General features: G+C 48.2%; 1 protein-coding gene across 1 annotated transcript in view; it reads right to left on the minus strand.

Annotated features, from left to right (window-relative positions):
• Positions 1–514: 514 nt before the first annotated feature.
• GNA13 (G protein subunit alpha 13) overlaps positions 515–16,929 on the minus strand; it is a 33,033-nt gene continuing 16,618 nt past the window's right edge. Inside the window, exons 3-4 of the mRNA XM_027519207.1 lie at positions 7,421–7,471; positions 515–6,049 (exon numbers count right to left, since the gene is read on the minus strand). Coding sequence (XP_027375008.1) covers positions 5,477–6,049; positions 7,421–7,471 — 624 coding nt within the window. The 3' untranslated portion in view covers positions 515–5,476. The remainder of the gene's footprint in view (positions 6,050–7,420; positions 7,472–16,929) is intronic.

The raw sequence follows: 16,929 nt of genomic DNA on the forward strand, positions 1-16,929 counted from the left end.
TAATGTGAGAGATGGACAGTTCAAGGACAGTTCAAGGGCAGTTCAAGATGCTACCTGGGGAAACTATCTCCCAGTGTGGAGTTTTAGGAAACTGCTATTTTTGCAATTTTTCGGTAAATCATAAAGTTCCTTGAAGCAATAAAAGGAGTGCTATCATGTTAGTTTGCTCTTAAAACGCCATTTCAGCTACAGAAGACGCAACCGTGTTAGACTGGCAGGTGGACAAAGCGTGAACCCAGACACGGGTGCTCGACCTCAGTGATTTCAGGAGCAGCAGAGAGAAAAGGTGGCGTTTCCCGCTTCTGGCTGCTGCATCAAAACGGGTGTTTGGGAACTTCCTTGAAGTCCACATCCCTTCTTCAGTGAGGAAACGTTTATAGACTAACTTAAGTCAAAGTATCGTCAGAGATCTGCCGAAAGAGAGATTTCTGAAGTTCCAGCCACTGGGACTTTAAGTCTCTGCTTTGCTCTTGACATTAATCAAAGAGTTAGTTTAAATAACATCATAGTATGGGACAGTTTATAAATGTTTATTAAACGTCAGTAATTTTTACAAAGCAAATATTAATAGCAAGAGGCAAAAAATTTTGCAAAATATGTACAAAAGTAAAAAGCCTTGATGACCAGCAATTCATTTTATCAAATCAAATCATTCTTTCCACTTTCAGACCTCCTGTAGAAATAATTTATTGCCAATCCTAAAGCACTGACAGAAAAAAAAAATGTACAACAATTACCAGATAATGTGCTCAGTTCTCAGAGTTATAAAAAGATAGATGTTAAAAAATCTGAAGCCGCAAATACTTTGATACAGAGCTAATACAAATCATGTTGTTAGGTACAGTATCTACCAGGTTGTTACAAAATAAGACTTTTTGATAAGGCTTCTGTGGTAAATGAGTTCCACCACGCTGGAGTAGCAGAGAAAGCCATTTCAACATTTCGCAATTCTACTTTCAAGTTAGAGGTAAAGAAAGAGTAAACGGTATAGTCCACTGCATCGTTACAGGTCCTTTCCAGGAACCAGCCCCTAAACAGGCATGACTGAGGAGGAACACACCACGTAACTGTGGCAAGAAGCACTACAAACAGGATTTCCAGAGACAAGCCCAGACCAGAGGCTGAGCAAGGCGCATCCTTCTATCAGGAGATTCATGGCCTGACAGCGCACTGCCTCCTGGGGCCCTGCTTCCATCCATCTGGAAACGTTCATCACTATCAAAGGTGATGCCATTTTGGAAAGGTCACAAAATCTCTGACCAACCCAGAAATCATTGCCCTACCACCAACATTTTTTGTTGCATGTAAGCCCTGCCATTGGAAACCAGATGCTTAGACCTAGACGCTGCGAGGATGAGTTCTTTATATGCTAACTATACATTCAAGTACAGACCTAAGAATGCCAGTGGTGTACTGCAAGCCATGTTAACAATCACTATCTGCTAAGGCTAGTAGCAAGTTGATGGCATCTGAAAAATCCACGAAGTTCAACTTGTTTACAAGTGTCCAGGTTTAGACTTGACTTTACTCTCTACTGGGCTTCCCTGGTAGCTCAGACAGTAAAGCATTTACCTACAATGTGGGGAGGCCCGGGTTCGATCCCTGGGTCGGGAAGATCCCCTGGAGAAGGAAATGGCACCCCACTCCAGTCCTCTTGCCTGGAAAATCCCATGGACTGAGGAGCCTGGTGGGCTACAGTCCATGGGGTCGCAAAGAGTCGGACACGACTGAGCGACTTCATTTCACTTCACTTTTTACTCTCTATAAATTTATGAAGCCCTAACCTCGTACCATAAAATAATGGGAATGTTTAATGTTTATCTGGAACGTGGAGACACACTCACACACTCCCTCCCTTCCTCGTGTTTACTACACTGAAAAGCCAATCTGGATCCTATCACGAGAACGAAGGAAGGCAAAAAGCAGCACTTTTCGTCGAGCAGCACAGACCTATGGACACATCACCTGTGAGTAATGTAACTCTGCATGTTGAAATGATGTGAAAGATAAAGTCAGATTTTCAACTGGAAAAAAAAAAAAAAGATATGCAGAATCTGTGCTCTTGATCCCTCAATTAAAACTTTCTTTCATTAAAAGAAATGAAAAGGTAACAGAGTGGCTTTCTCTAGGTTTATTAGGGAGATTATTACAAATGTGTGACTGAGATTTACAGGCATGATTTCATGGGTTCAAACAGGAAATGGAGAGTTAACACTGATACGCAGCCTTCTCAATACACACAGAAGTAACACTTCTACAGACTGCAATGGAGAAAATCTTGTTTCAGATGGCTTGGTTTGGGGCTTTGCCGCAATGTCTCATTATATAATGAAAGCACCAATTTGAGGGTTTCTCACACAGTGATTTGAATTTCAGAACATTGCAGAACATGACTTGGTAACTTTATTCTTCATATAAATAAGGCATAACCGGATGTATGTACTAATGCTGAAAATAACATCCTACCAAAAGCATAAATCCAAGTATTTGGGCAGATGCTGGAAGTTAAGATGTACTCATTTCTGCTTACAAACAATTATGGAACCCATGATTTCTGTATATGTAAATCAACACTTCTAATCACTCCTGGGGTTGGGGGAATCCGACTTCTTCCTGCTTTATACCAACCACTGAACAAGGACTCCCCTCGGCAACCTCACCAAAGCCTAACCAGGACCTTCGCCGTGTGACAGACACGCGGTGCGGCTTCCGTGACGCCTTCTTTGGTTGCTCTTGTGCCCCAGCTATCAAGTGCCCATTCTAGACAACACAACTAAAGATTCCAGTTTAATACAGCACTTGGCAGCAAGCAATGATGTGGGTTGTTAAAAATAATATTTAAGTGGTAGAGGCATGCCTTTAAATTATTTGGATCTTCAGAAAAATATCTGACAACGCTTCCCTATTTAAGAAAAAAAAAAGGCAAAAATTTGAGGTGTTCTTTGCTTTATAAGGCAACTCTGTATACTGTAAGGTTCTTCAAGGTCAATGAAGACACTTGTGTGACATTTCTTAAGAATTAAACAAGAAGACATTCAGACCCAAGAACAGAATGTAATGGAGAATTAGGCACATTTTACTCCAAATTGTAACCATGAAGACTTAGAAAATTAAATACACTGAAGAATTTTAAATTCAAATTACATTTTTAGAGACTGGGGCAGGGGAACAGGCACGGGGAAAACTACGAGCACCCTTGCAGTTCTGTCCCTAATTTCCACCTCCCCTTCACACAGTGGTATTTTAAAAGGATCTGGTTTTCATGATATAGGTATAGGACTCTTTCACATGGTTTAAATATACAGTATATAAAACACGTGAACTAAAGCCTTCAGATTGAACCGGCAAGTCTGTATGAGTAATTTACTACCTCAAAATATACTCGAGGTTTTACTTTAAAAGAAAGTTGACTCTGAGACTTCACACACATCAGGAAAGGAATCTCAAATGCTCAGAATAGTATCCCATCTCTTTGGTGCTTTAACATTTGACTGTGGTGGTCAAAATGGGGACTTCTGCTTTGTCGGGCAGTGTTTGTGGCTCATATCAGAGATCTGAACGAGGACCTGATTGAGACCATCCCTCCTCACTGCACACACCGGGAACTGACTTTAGCCCTCACTGGAGTGAGTGAACCACCACTCCTGCTAAACCGATGCACAGACCTCCACCAACGTCTCTGTGCAGCGTGCACGCGCTATGCCCTGAAATGGTTCACTCTGCGGGTTAAACAACACACTTGTGTTTGGTGAGAAGCACTGGACACAGAACTCTCAGACACGCGCGAGCCCCCCTCCACGGACGCCTGTCACAGGGCGGGGCTCACGTCAGCAGCAGAGGATCACCAGGACACGGACACACGGGCAGCTGTGGGGGGAACGATGGAGAAGCTTCAAGTGCGAGCAAAGTCAGGTGCCTGTCAAACCCTGGTCAGGACCTGGCAGAGTCCTATCCTAAGCCGACCACGACACAGACCCAGAGCCCGACCGGGGCAGGCTGGGGGATCCAGAATTCCGACCAGTTGTTCAAGGACTGCTTGCCTATAAAATACCTGAGAACAGTCAGCTGTACAGTGAAGGGGCAGGTATCACAGTCAATCACAATTTTCAGGAAAGGGAGGAAAACCATCAGACTCTCTAAACTGTCACCTTGTACACTGTTCCTCTACCCGACTGCCACACCACACGTAACCTACAGGGCGGGCCTCTCAATGCCGAAAACCAGCCATTCTGAGGCGCTCACAGAGGATGCATCTGTTAATGGCAAAGCTCCTTGGGGGGTGCGCCTTAATTTGGGGCGTGGTGGGGGAGGTCACATGTAACCATCTTTCAGCAGGAACTGGAACACGACTCCTCATTCTTGGGAGAATCCTTGGAAATGCACCTCAGGAGAGCTGGAATCCCACGAACAACAGTGCTGCCAACACGTACAGCCTCTTAGAGACACACCGAGAAGGAACGAGAACCTCAAACAATGGCTTTCCGGATAGTCTGACAGAAAAACGTTGCCCTTGGCAAGCTCTGAAAAACCCAAAAACCCCCATAAATGCTGCCATCTGGAGCCGACAGAACAGGCAGGAGCGTGAAAGAACCACGTCCATGATGGTGCGACAGGGATTCCCACTGTGGGCCCTACTGCGTCTGAGACGGGGTCTCAAAGTCTTGAGAGTAAAACAAAACATCCTTGGGAAGGGCTGTGTTTATTGAGAAAGTTCTGTTACGAGGTTGCACATTCTAGCTGCTACTATGGCCAGGGTTTCCTGCATGGCACCTGGATGACATATCTAAGTATGGGAAAGGCAGCCTGCACTCCACTCTTTTGGCTTCTGATCAAAACCCTGGGAACGGCCTGCACCTGTGCACACGGAACCACACGGGAGCGTCCACCAGCGCCAGATGAGACACCGTACGTGAACTAAGACACTTGCCGAGCACTGCCTTCAGGAGCCACAGAAACTCAGAACAGCTGCTGGGGACACGAGCAATCAGAAGAATGTGAAGGCCAAAGCCGGGGAATTCTACGGACGGCCACCCCTCAGAGCAAACTTCCCCCGACGGCCCTCCTTCCCCAACAGTCCACCGAGGCTGGCCACAGGGGCGGCTACCGCGTGCGGCGACCGAGGTGCCCCGCGCGGTCCAGGGCCTGCGCGCACTCCGCCCCGCCCTGCGGCGCTCAGGGCACCTGCCACGCTTGGCACCACAGGAGCACTGTTTGAGAAGTGGAAGGGTCAAAGCCAGGAGGACAGCGCATCTGAGGCCTGGCGGGAGGAGGGCCCATCCAGGGAGGCCGGAGCTGAGCCCGTGGGCGTCGGTCATGGGCGGCCCTCCGCCAGGGGCTGGAGTCGCAGGAGGAGGACTGAGATTTCCAAGGAGTTAAACCCAGAATCAAGACTGTTCTAATTCCTGCTGTAAACTTCTATTTTAAAAATAAAACAAACAGAACACAGGAAGGCGGGAGGCGGCAGGCCCTGTGGGCGTCACTGGAGCATCAGCTGCTTGAGGTTGTCGTGCAGGATGGTGTCCTTGACGTCGCGGAACACCAGGCGGATGTTCTCCGTGTTGATGGCGGTGGTGAAGTGGTGGTATAGGGGCTTCTGCTGCTGGTCCCGGCGCTTGCTGCGGAAGCACTCCACCAGGAATTTCTGGACGTCTCTTAAGCAGTGGGGGTCCCCTTCAAACTCTAAGAAATAGTCTTTGATGCTCACAATTTGCACTTTCTCCTCAAGCAAATCTGTCTTGTTCAAGAACAGAATTATGGAGACATTGCTGAAAACCCGGTTATTGACGATGGTTTCAAAAATGTTCAGCGACTCGGTCAGGCGGTTGGTCAGGCGGTCCTCCATGAGCACCTGGTCGAACTCGCTGGAGGAGACGAGGAACAGTATGGACGTCACGCTGTCGAAGCACTCGAACCAGCGCTTCCGCTCAGACCGCTGGCCGCCCACGTCGACCATCTTGAAAGGCACGTTCTTGATTTCAAAGTCGTACTCGTGGATGCCCTTGGTGGGCCTCCTGGCGAGCAGGATGTCTTGCTGGGACGGAATGTACTCCTGGAAAAGAGGAAATACTGCAGTGATTCAGGAATAATGAGAAAGTAGAGTGTGCCATTAACTGGTCTGCACGTGAATCTGAGCAAACTCCGGGAGACGGTGGGGGGCAGGGGAGCCTGGCGGGCTGCAGGGCATTTGCTGAGTGTCGAAGAGGCGCCGGGCCCTGTTGCTAAGCAGCAAGAACTCAGCTCTTCAGAGCCAAGTCACATGGTCCCTGCCTTCAGGGAAAGAGGGGGGAAGACCAGCCAACCTCACAGGAATCAACAACTGTAACACAAGCAGTGGAGTCTTAAAACAGGAGGGACCATGAGTGGTGTGCTCAAGGAAGCCTACACGGAAAGGCGAGCTCAGAAGAACAGGTCAGTTGGAAAACATGAAATAACTCTTAAAAACTGCGTCTATCCACCAAAGCTGCTCTCCACTTGGCTGGTACTTAACTTTTCTTTAAGGCTGACTACAATCTAACCTGATGGAAGGGTGACAGTGAGGTAGGTCTTCACACACAGTCTCACTGATGTGGATGGAGTGGACAAAACAGACAAACACAGGGGCCTACACAGAGACCGCCCCGAGGACACCTGCGTCTGGGGAGACACATCCTGAGTGCAGGGGGACAAGTGCCACCAAGCAACAGACAAGGGGAAATGCAAAGCGCGTCCAGCAAGAGCACAAGGAGGTCCTTCTCCACAAGGCCTGGCACAGGGGCTGCTTCCTGCTCACAGCAGGGCTCATTCTGCTCTCCTTCTGTTTTATGTTCAGGGTTAAACAGGGAGGGTCAGGACTGGCGCAGCGCCAGGGCAGCGGCCCTCAGGGGCCTTCCCAGCAGCCTGATGCCTCCTCCAGGGAGGCCTCTGCCTGAGCCCCGTGTGGAGAGCGGCCAGCGCCAGCCTCTGCTGCTTGGGGTCACGGGGGATGCACCGCCGGACAGTCCAGCCGGCAGCTCCCGTGGTGAGGGTGACTATGCCCGCGTCACAGCCTCCAGAATCCAGCCTCCTATCCTCCAACCCTGCAAATGGGGGTCCTGAACTGGAAAACACTGTTTGTCGGAAAGTTCTGAACTCAGCGAGCGCTCTGTTCAGCCTCCGCTTACAGAAAAGCAGAGACCGCGCGTGGACATGCTCATGTGCTGTCTTCTTTCAAGCATGAACTTCTTTCTGCAAAGAGCTGTACTTTGATGAAACAGTGGGCAGGGCATTCCTCGTGGAAATGGCAGCGGTCAGGAGAGGAGAGAGAGGGAAAAATGAAGCGGGAACAATCCGAATACAGCCATGAGGAAAAAGGAAATGGCTCAGTACATAATTTCTCCACATTTCTTCACCCTGGCTACTGCTTTCTAACGACAATAAACGTAAACACTGCCTGAAAACTTACTGGTTCTCCGAGTTTATCCAAGTTATCCAGGAAATACTTTACAGATTCACCCTGAAAACAAGAAGAAGATAAATCGTTATTAGCGCTGAGGCATGGAAGACTTTGCTGCACAGTTTATGTTAGACTGTCTGGTTGTGCACTTAACCCAAACATGCTCTGCTTAGTCACCGCCTTCAGACGGAGCAGCCGACCCCGCTAAAAACGTGTAAAACATCCGCCTCCGCCGGAGCCTGGGAGCCTCTCAGTCTCTGCACGAGCGTCCCCCTCGACCACCCCCTCAAAGAGGGTTCCATGCAGGCATTTCCACACAGCTGCAAGTCCACAGGGAAGACCTGATGAAAAGGTGCAGACTGCTTTCGAGATAAACATACAACCACAGTCCCGGTGGGATGGCTTCTGTCTGTATCCTCCTATCTCAAGTTGGTCGTCTTCTGAGACAGGAGCAAAGCATGGATGAGGCAGGGACCGCTGAGGGGACAGGCGAGCCCAAACGGACGCCCCCGAGCCCCAATGCCTACACTCTCGGGGCCCACACTGCGCCTAGATTTCAGGCAGTTTCGGAGACCTCAAGCGTATGGGAACACCTTCCTCAAGGAAATCCTTGAACAGCAGACAGACAGGTGAGCGGGGAGCACCCACGCAGAGAAGGCTGTGGGCTCACCCCGCTGGATCTCTGCACCCCAGCACTCATCTGCTGGAAGCTGCTCCCCAGGTCTGGCTCCAGAAGGCAGTGCCTCCCTGATGCAGAAGAGTCACCGTAAGGTCTTCTCTGTAGGGAGTTTCTACAATCAGGTGACTTCTGGGGTCACACTCTGAGTCATGAGGCCTTAAAGCTGCAGATCCCAAAATTTTAGTCTCTGGATTCCCTTTATACACTTAAGATTCTTCAGGACCAAAAAAATAAAAAAATAAATAAATAAAAAAGATTCTTCAGGACCCCAAAGAGACTTTGTTTAAGTGGATTACAGCTATAATACCATGTTAGAAAGTAAAAGGAGGCAGCTTAACAAATATTTTACTCATTAATTCATTTAAAAATACCAATAATAAACTCATTCACGCGAACTTAGTAAAGACAGTGAGACACTCAACTGCTTCTACACCCGCCCTGTCACCAAAGAGGACTTCAGCTGGAGCCAGTTAAGCAGGTCCGGCCTCCTACAGAATGCCCACTGGAAACGGAGTATCTTAATAGCCTCTGCAATTGTAGATATTTTTGTTTCTACACCAGGATTTGACAAATGACAGCTTACTAAAAGTCTACTTCGTACTCTGAATGGGTCTTTTACTCCCCAACAATTTTGTAGCATCAAGCCCTGGAATATAGTGGGCAATCAAGTGTACAAGACATAATATGGAGAAAATCATATTCATTGTCATCATGACCATCTCATAAGAAGCCTTATGGCTCGGGAAGTCGACAAGCTCACAGTGGCAAGCAGACGCAAGCTTTCCTAAATTCTGATTTTTAGCTGAAAGCTCAAGTTTTATCAATGGCAACAAATTTATTTTCCTCAAATTGGTGGGCTAATAATTTCATTCATTTTCTTAAAAAAAAAAAAGCCCATCAAATGCCCAAGTGTGAGTAAGCTGGTTGTCTGTTTCAAGGAAAAATGGTGTTCCATGAAAAATACAGTGAATTCGAACACAACACTGCCAGTCACCAAGGCACTTCCCAGAGACTGGTCTGTGCAGGAGCCTGCTGCGTCCAGAGCTCTTCCCATGGAGATCCAAAACAGTCTTTACTGCTCGATCAAGCACAGTCTTAGGGGAGCCTGGTGCGTGCTTTCCTTGGGGCTTCCCTGGAGGCTCAGACAGGAAAGCATCTGCCTGCAATGCGGGAGACCTGGGTTCGATCCCTGGGTCGGGAGGATCCCCTGGAGAAGGAAATGGCAACTCACTCCAGTGTTCTTGCCTGGAGAATTCTGTGGACAGAGGAGCCTGGCAGGCTATAGTCCAGGGGGTCGCAGAGAGAGTCGGACACGACTGAGCGACTTCACTGGTTCACTGGTGCGTGTTTCCAGCTGAGGACGCTGAGTAGCGTGTCTGGGGCTCACCTTGCACGGAGGCTCCAGCATCGGCAGCCATGCCGCTCTGGGCTGTTGGCGAGCGTCCGCCCGGCGATGGGAGAGGACGTCCCAGGGACACCACAAAGAGTGCAGAACATGAAGCCTCCTTTTAAAGGCTTTCTGGGATCCCTGTGGCCCAGGGACCACACCTGGAGAACTGCAATGCGGGAGACCCAGGTTCAATCCTGAGTCGGGAAGATCCCTTGGAGCAGAAAATGGCTACCCACTCCGGTATTCTTGTCTGGAGAATCCCATGACAGAGGAGCCTGGTGGGCTACAGTCAAAGAAAGTCGGGCATGACTAACACTTAACTGCTAAACTGAGGTAGACGATTGCAAAGCGAAGGACCACAAGCTCCCCGTGAGCTTGGCCCAGCACTCCCCCGGCATCAGAGCCGACCTAGCTGCCGCGAGGGACTCTGCAGCCTCGACTTCTCCTACTGGGCGAAACTACTGAAGTGTTTTGCTGCAAAACAAGACGGAGATTACACAGCAACAGTGTCTATCTGTAACCCAGAAAACTCTAATGCCATTCATAAACGTGGACTCGGGGCTTCATGGTGAGAATAGCTTTCAGTACACAGGTTTTGGTTTTCGTTATCTAAAATATGGACAAGGTAATTTGGCAGTTCTGAGTGACTATATTCTCTTCTCAAAACAGGAAAATCATCCCCATTTGGTCTCCTCTTGGTATTATTATACAAATACAAAGAAATATTTTAAATTTCACTGAAGCTTCCTGATTTAACTGCATTCCCTAAGGGGGGGGGGGGTGGTTTCAGAATGTGCCTTTGTTTATTAGGAATTCATAACCTCACCAAAATCACATGATGATACTATACAAACACGCATGTGCTCCGTTAACAAGTTTCAACTTCTACTGCAGTAAGTTTCATCAGTATCATCTACAAAGTCCTTTGTGCGCTTGACACTGTACAAAATCTAAGTAAAAATGTTTTAATTCATTTTCACACATTTCAGTGTGTGGATTATTGCTAATATTTTAAGTCGTAAATAAGGTGCCCTTTGCCTTCTCCCCTAACATTTGGCCAGTATCTATTCAAGGACAAGAAATGCTTTAAAATGTTATTCCTATGAAAAACATGTTTTGGTTTAAAATAACTCAGTCAAAAAAAGTGATGTTAACCTATCTTTTATATCACAGGTGATATGACTGAGCCTCCATTAGTTAGAAGACTGAAAGGAGGAATGATAATCTGAATAACCTCGGTGATCTTTCACTGCACGTGGTGTGGTGATAATGGAGGCCGCTGACTGCTAAGGGGTGAAGCTTCCCCCGAAACCTGCCCTGAGACAATACAGGTTAAACACACATATGCGGTGTGAACACACGTGCTGTAGAAGGGTGAACACTCTTCTGAATTTGGTAACTCGGGAAATTCCTTACAGGAGCTTTAAAGACCTCCACTGGGGGAACGACAGAGAGAAATCTGTATTTTCACAACATCAAAAAAAAAAAAAGATAAAAGATAAAAAAGGACCTCGATGGTGGTCCAATGGCTGAGACTCCGAGCTCCCTCTGCAGGGACTCCGGTTCGATCCCTGGTCAGGGAACTAGATCCCTCATGCTGCAACCGAAGTTCAAATGCTACAACTAAGATCCGGAACAGCTAAATAAACAAATATTTCTTAAAATATATATAAAATGTGTGTTGCTTGCAACTCAACCACGAAGGACACATAAATGAACAGCGGCACCCCTGTTCTCAGGAACGTGTCTGAGCTGAGGGCCCCGAGTGCAAGTGCAACCCCAACGCCTCGCTCAGCACGGCCGGCGGGCCCTCGACTCCCCCAGGGTCAGGGATGAACTGTGGCGAGCCGGGGCCAGCCTCCCGAAGGCCTTTGCCCTAACCACTTCAGAGGTGATCGCAAGTTCTCTCCTGTCTAACGTTAACTTTGATTCGAGGCCTCTCCTCAACGCTGAGCCATCTGGCAAGCCCCTGAACTTCTCTGAGCCTCAATCTAACGGTAAATGAGGAAGGCCCCTGGTTCGACGGATAATCCCCAGAGGGGGGCCCAGCAACAACTTCAGTTTGTGCAGCTGATCGACAGTGATGGTCTCCTTTCCTTTACTACGCGCCTGTGAGCCCCGAGGCGGGCGCTTCTGCTGTGGCTCACCATTCACGCCGTGCTGCTCAGTCCCCCAGCTAACACAGAAGTAACTTCAGGTCCTGGGCAAGCAACACCATGGGCTCAGGACTCACTCTCTTTGGTCATGACTCAAGGCGCCATTATAACTCTCCTCAGTATGTGTTATATTACTGAAGAGAATTCTTAATAAACTTCCAGAGGAAAGCCATTTCACACTTACGACTTTTTAAATTTAAGATGTTTGAGGTCACCCCGTAACTCTTTTCTCTTAAGTCCGGAGGTAAGTTCCCAGGCTGCCGTGGCCGGCCTGCCCACTTCTCGCCCTGCGCGCGTCCGGGCTCGGCCCCCACGGGGCAGGGCGGCCGGGCCGCAGCCTCCTCACACGGCGGCTCCGGGCTGACGAAGCCGGGCCTGACGACGTCCCCCAAGAGGCAGATGGACTGACAGGTGAGACCAGCTGGCTCCGCATGCCTCTGACCTGGATTCTAGTTCTATCAACCACACTTCGTGCCAGCTTTACAGAGCCAAGCCTGTGTGAGGAGCGGTCTCAGCTTCGCCCCGGACAGCGGGCACGTGTCAGAAAGACCGCCTTCGCGGGCAGAGACCAAGTGGGCGAGGGCCCAGCGCGCACCGCAGGTGGACTGCGCTGAGCACTGCGGTGCCAGACCGAGCTCTCGGAACAGAAGGCCACAGCACGCAAGAGCGAGGCGGGAGGGTGAGCGTTTTATGCGCAACAGCTCCTCACAGGACTCCTTCACAAGAGGCAGAAATGGAAAGGGGGCTGCAGCTCAGGGCTGACGAGCCTCCGGTAGCTGGGGCTTGCGAGCCAATTGAGGACTGCCCGCACCGCTCAGCGGTCGTTTCCTCAAGGGGGCAGCGCCAAGCGGGAACCGACTGACGACGGGGCCTGAGCGAGCCGTCTGCGCTGAGGAGCTGCAGGCGAGGGCGCAGCGCGGCATGACAGCCAGTGGCAAAGGGTGTGGCGCAGAAAAGGCCACTGCAGACTGTGCAAACGGTCACACCACAGATTCTTCGGGAAGATTCCCCTGGAGAAAGGAATGGAACTCCAATGTTGTCTGGAGAATCCCAAGGACAGAGGGGCCCAGAGGGCTGCAGTCCACGGGGTCACAACAGTCAGAGACGACTGAGCGACTAAACCACGCCCCCCCCGACTCTTCACCAGCACGGACTCTGCAGGAAACACCTGATGTCTACACTGTCTTACAAAACCAGCGCTGTTAACGAAAGATTTAATCCGCTCTCACGAATGGGACTGTCACCATGCCCACGGGCTAGGTCAGCAAGAAAAGCTGAGTGTGCTGACCTGCCTGCCCTATTACACCAGTCCCATGTCTCAGCAGACGTAAATTTTCACTGAGATTTTTGAACTAATGGATGAAACCAAATTTTTCTGCAACAAGAACCCACCTTCAACCACTAAAGCAGAACACTGAACGGCTTTTCAAAATCAACTTTGGGGAAGACTTGACTACACTTTCCAGTAAGTTCAATCCAAACCTAAAGGCAAAATACATTATGTAGGGGCTTCCCAGGGGGCTCAGGGGTAAAGAATCCACCCACCAATGCAGGAGATGCGGGTTCAGTCCCTGGGTGGGGAAGATCCCTTGGAGAAGAAAATGGCAACCCACTCCAGTACTCTTGCCTGGAAAATCCCATGGACAGAGGAGCCTGGCAGGCTACAGTCCATGGGGTCGTAAAGAGTCAGACATGACTGGGCATGCACATGCACGCAAAAATCACTGACAATCAGCATTCCTGGAATTACAAGCAATGTCCAACCACTTAAAACACGTTCTCTGCTGTCAAGTTAAAACAGTGGGCCTCCATTTCATGCAAACATGCAGCAGGTATTTCTAAAATAAAACACAGTTCTAGCAACATCTTTCAGACCAAAATGCAAGTGTTTAAAAAAAAAAATTGCATCCATACTTCAAAATCCACTCAGCTATGGTGATGGCAAAGCTGCAATGTAAAGGCCCAGAGGCAAACACGGAGAGGACCCAACAGAACTCTCCCAGGTCTCTCCTGTTAGGACCACCGTCCATGACAGGCAGACTCTCCCCAGGGTGGGATGCGCCGCCTCGCTCCAGATCAGCATGAACGGTGCACATCCGCCCCTGATTCTGGTGACAGCGGAGGCCTCCCGTGAGCAACTCGATGTCCCCTTCCAGAAGAATCTAACGCCCATCAGTAAACCTGCACTAAGAAACACAGTGTGCAACTTACTATTATGATTTATTCAATAAAAAGGCTGTGGAAGTTTGAATTCTCTCGTTAACACAAATACCTACAAAATGCCCTTGATTTTGTCCTTTGGCATGTGAAGGCTAAAATATCATACCATTGAGCCTGTGACAGGAATTTTTGAAGAGGGTGCTCCTTAAAAACAGAGATTCCCTAGGCCTAGCACAGTTCCACCAAATCAAAATTTTAACAAGTCCCACAAGAAGTGATTCTGAAGAGCCAATCCCAGCATCAGTTCAGGTCTGGACATACTGAATCTTTTACTCAAAATTGGATTTCATATTATCTTTTTAAAAAAAATTATTTTTATTTATTTATTTGGCTATGCTGGATCTTAAACGCAGCCTCTGGGATCTAATTCCCCGACCAGGGATCAAACACAGGCCCCTGCACTGGGAGCGCAGTTTTAACTACTGGACCACCAGGAAGTCCCTCATATTAATTTTATCTTTTGATATTGATTATACCAAACCACGGAGAAGGCAATGGCAACCCACTCCAGTACTCTTGCCTGGAAAATCCCATGGATGGAGGAGCCTGGTGGGCTGCAGTCCATGCGGTTGCTAGGAGTCAGACACGACTGAGCGACTTCACTTTCACTTTTCACTTTCATGCATTGGAGAAGGAAATGGCAACCCACTCCAGTGTTCTTGCCTGGAGAATCCCAGGGACGGGGGAGCCTGGTGGGCTGCCGTCTATGGGGTCGCACAGAGTCGGACACGACTGAAGTGACTTAGCAGCAGCAGCAGACCAAACCAGCTAGGGTTTTTAAAAAGCTTTGTAAAAACACGAAGAATATTAAGAATCTGTATTAGAAACTTATTTAGCTTTATCTTATGACCAAAGTAGATTTCAAGCAACATTTACTTGAGTTGAACTAGGTTTCACAAGAAAAGCATCGGGCCTTCCTTTGACGTATCTGAACTGTGACCTGAAGAGCAGAATTAAGCCTGCGAGTAGAGTTTTCTCTTTTTGAAGACTGGCGTGGTGACTCAGAGGCGCTTTACTTCCTGTGTTACTGCAGCTCCGGCCGCTTTCCTCTCCGTACCCCCAGAGCCCATTTTCAAATGTCCCACATAGCCCACAGCCTTCAAAGGTGAGCTCCCAGAGCCTCCCGTGGTTAGAAGTCAGTGAAACTGATGCTACAGCTGTAACCGAGTAAGCAGCTAAAAAAGCACAGATGAGAACAACTATCAGAACTGCTATGTATATGTATAGGGCAGCAGGGCCCTAAGGAACCGAAAACCTCAATTTGTTATAAAACTAATTTGCTTCTGCAACAGACACCTGAACTTTGCATGACAGGTAAATAAACCAATGCAAACTGTTTAAGAGCAATCTATCTTTTTACCGGGTGAACAGGTAAAAACTACACTTTAGAAAGAAAAGAGCTGATAAAATTCAATCAAATGTGAACTGTAAGTACTGCAGCGGATTTTAGCTTGTTACTAAAATGCTTAATCTTGTAAAATGCCTAGAACTTAACTGCAGGCTGATTAGGTATCTCTAATAAATGGCAGAAAATTCACTGTGAATAAAAGTCAATTAGAAAAACATACTGCTACTGCTGCTGCTAAGTCGCTTCAGTCGTGTCCGACTCTGTGTTACCCCAGAGACGGAAGCCCACCAGGCTCCCCCGTCCTTGGGATTCTCCAGGCAAGAGTACTAGAGTGGGTTGCCATTTCCTTCTCCAATGAATGAAAGTGAAAAGTGAAAGGGAAGTTGCTCAGTCGTGTCCAACTCTTAGCGACCCCGTGGACTACAGCCTACCAGGCTCCTCCGTCCATGGGATTTTCCAGGCAAGAGGACTGGAGTGGGGTGCCACTGCCTTCTCCCTAAGTGCTTCTTAACTGAAGCACCCCATTTCTATGTGTGGAAGCCCTTCTAGTTACGAGACTGCTGTTGCTGTTTAGTCACCGAGTCGTGTGTGACTCTTTGCAACCCCATGGGCTGTAGACCGCCAGGCTCCTCTGTTCATGCAACTTCCCAGGGAAGAATACTGCAGTGGGTTGCCATTTCCTTCTTCAGGGGATCTTCCTGACCCAGGGATCAAACCTTTGTCTCCTGCTTTGGGAGGTGGATTGTTTACCACTGAGTCACCAGCAAAGCCTAATAATAGGTTAATAGTTTTTTAAGAATAAATATGGTAGTACAAGAAATACTAAAATTCAAAGAAAATCTGTATCATCAGGATAATTAAGCAGTGACAGCTTTCCTCTGAGATCTAAACAAACACGTGATTCTGAAAACAATGATATCACGCGAGCTGACATCCAGCTTTTCTTTACGCAGAGGAGCTGCCACTAGGCAAGCACCGTGACCAGCGCACACGTCCTGAAGAGCAGTGAACTACAAAACAGAGGTCTGTGTCCCAAACAGCCAAGTCCAGCGGCGCAGCGGCTCTCACAGCTCCATGCATGTTAAGCCCTTCCACCCACAAGTCTGGAGTATTTCAAAGATGAAACAGAATCAAGAGGTGAGAGAGAAAATGACAAACCTCTTGACTCCTTACACTGATCACAGCTGTGAGCTGGCCTGCCAGGTGGCGGTGCCTCGACTGTCATCGGACGGTTTTTTTTTTTGTACACCTATAATGTGCCTTTACTTTCCACCCGTCTTACAATCCTCAAACTAAGCCAGGTGGACACGTTTCCCGAATACTCATTTAGGTAGGCTTCACCATATCTTTGTTTAAAGAACATCTATTCAATAGGAAACTTATTAACTTGCCTTTAAAAGTGCCTAGAAGGTTGTTTTTTAAATCAGTAATTCATATTTGTATACACTGGTAATTTCAGCCCTGCAAATATCCTGGTGAAGCCACATCTAAATAGACTTTAGAGGAGACTTTAAACCGTCTATGAAGAGACTCTGTGTAATATAAGCCTTTCCATCTGGCATTTACTTATATGTAAGGTTTACAGCAAGAATCAATTGCCAAATATAAACAAGGAACAAAATGGAAATGTTTGAGGTTAAACCTGGTTAGTGAATCGCGACTTCTCATTCCACTCTAAGGATGCGGCTGGTAATAAAGACAGGAGGCAATACTTCTTGCTGGATG

Source organism: Bos indicus x Bos taurus, chromosome 19, assembly GCF_003369695.1.
Source record: "Bos indicus x Bos taurus breed Angus x Brahman F1 hybrid chromosome 19, Bos_hybrid_MaternalHap_v2.0, whole genome shotgun sequence".
Lineage (NCBI taxonomy): Eukaryota > Metazoa > Chordata > Mammalia > Artiodactyla > Bovidae > Bos > Bos indicus x Bos taurus.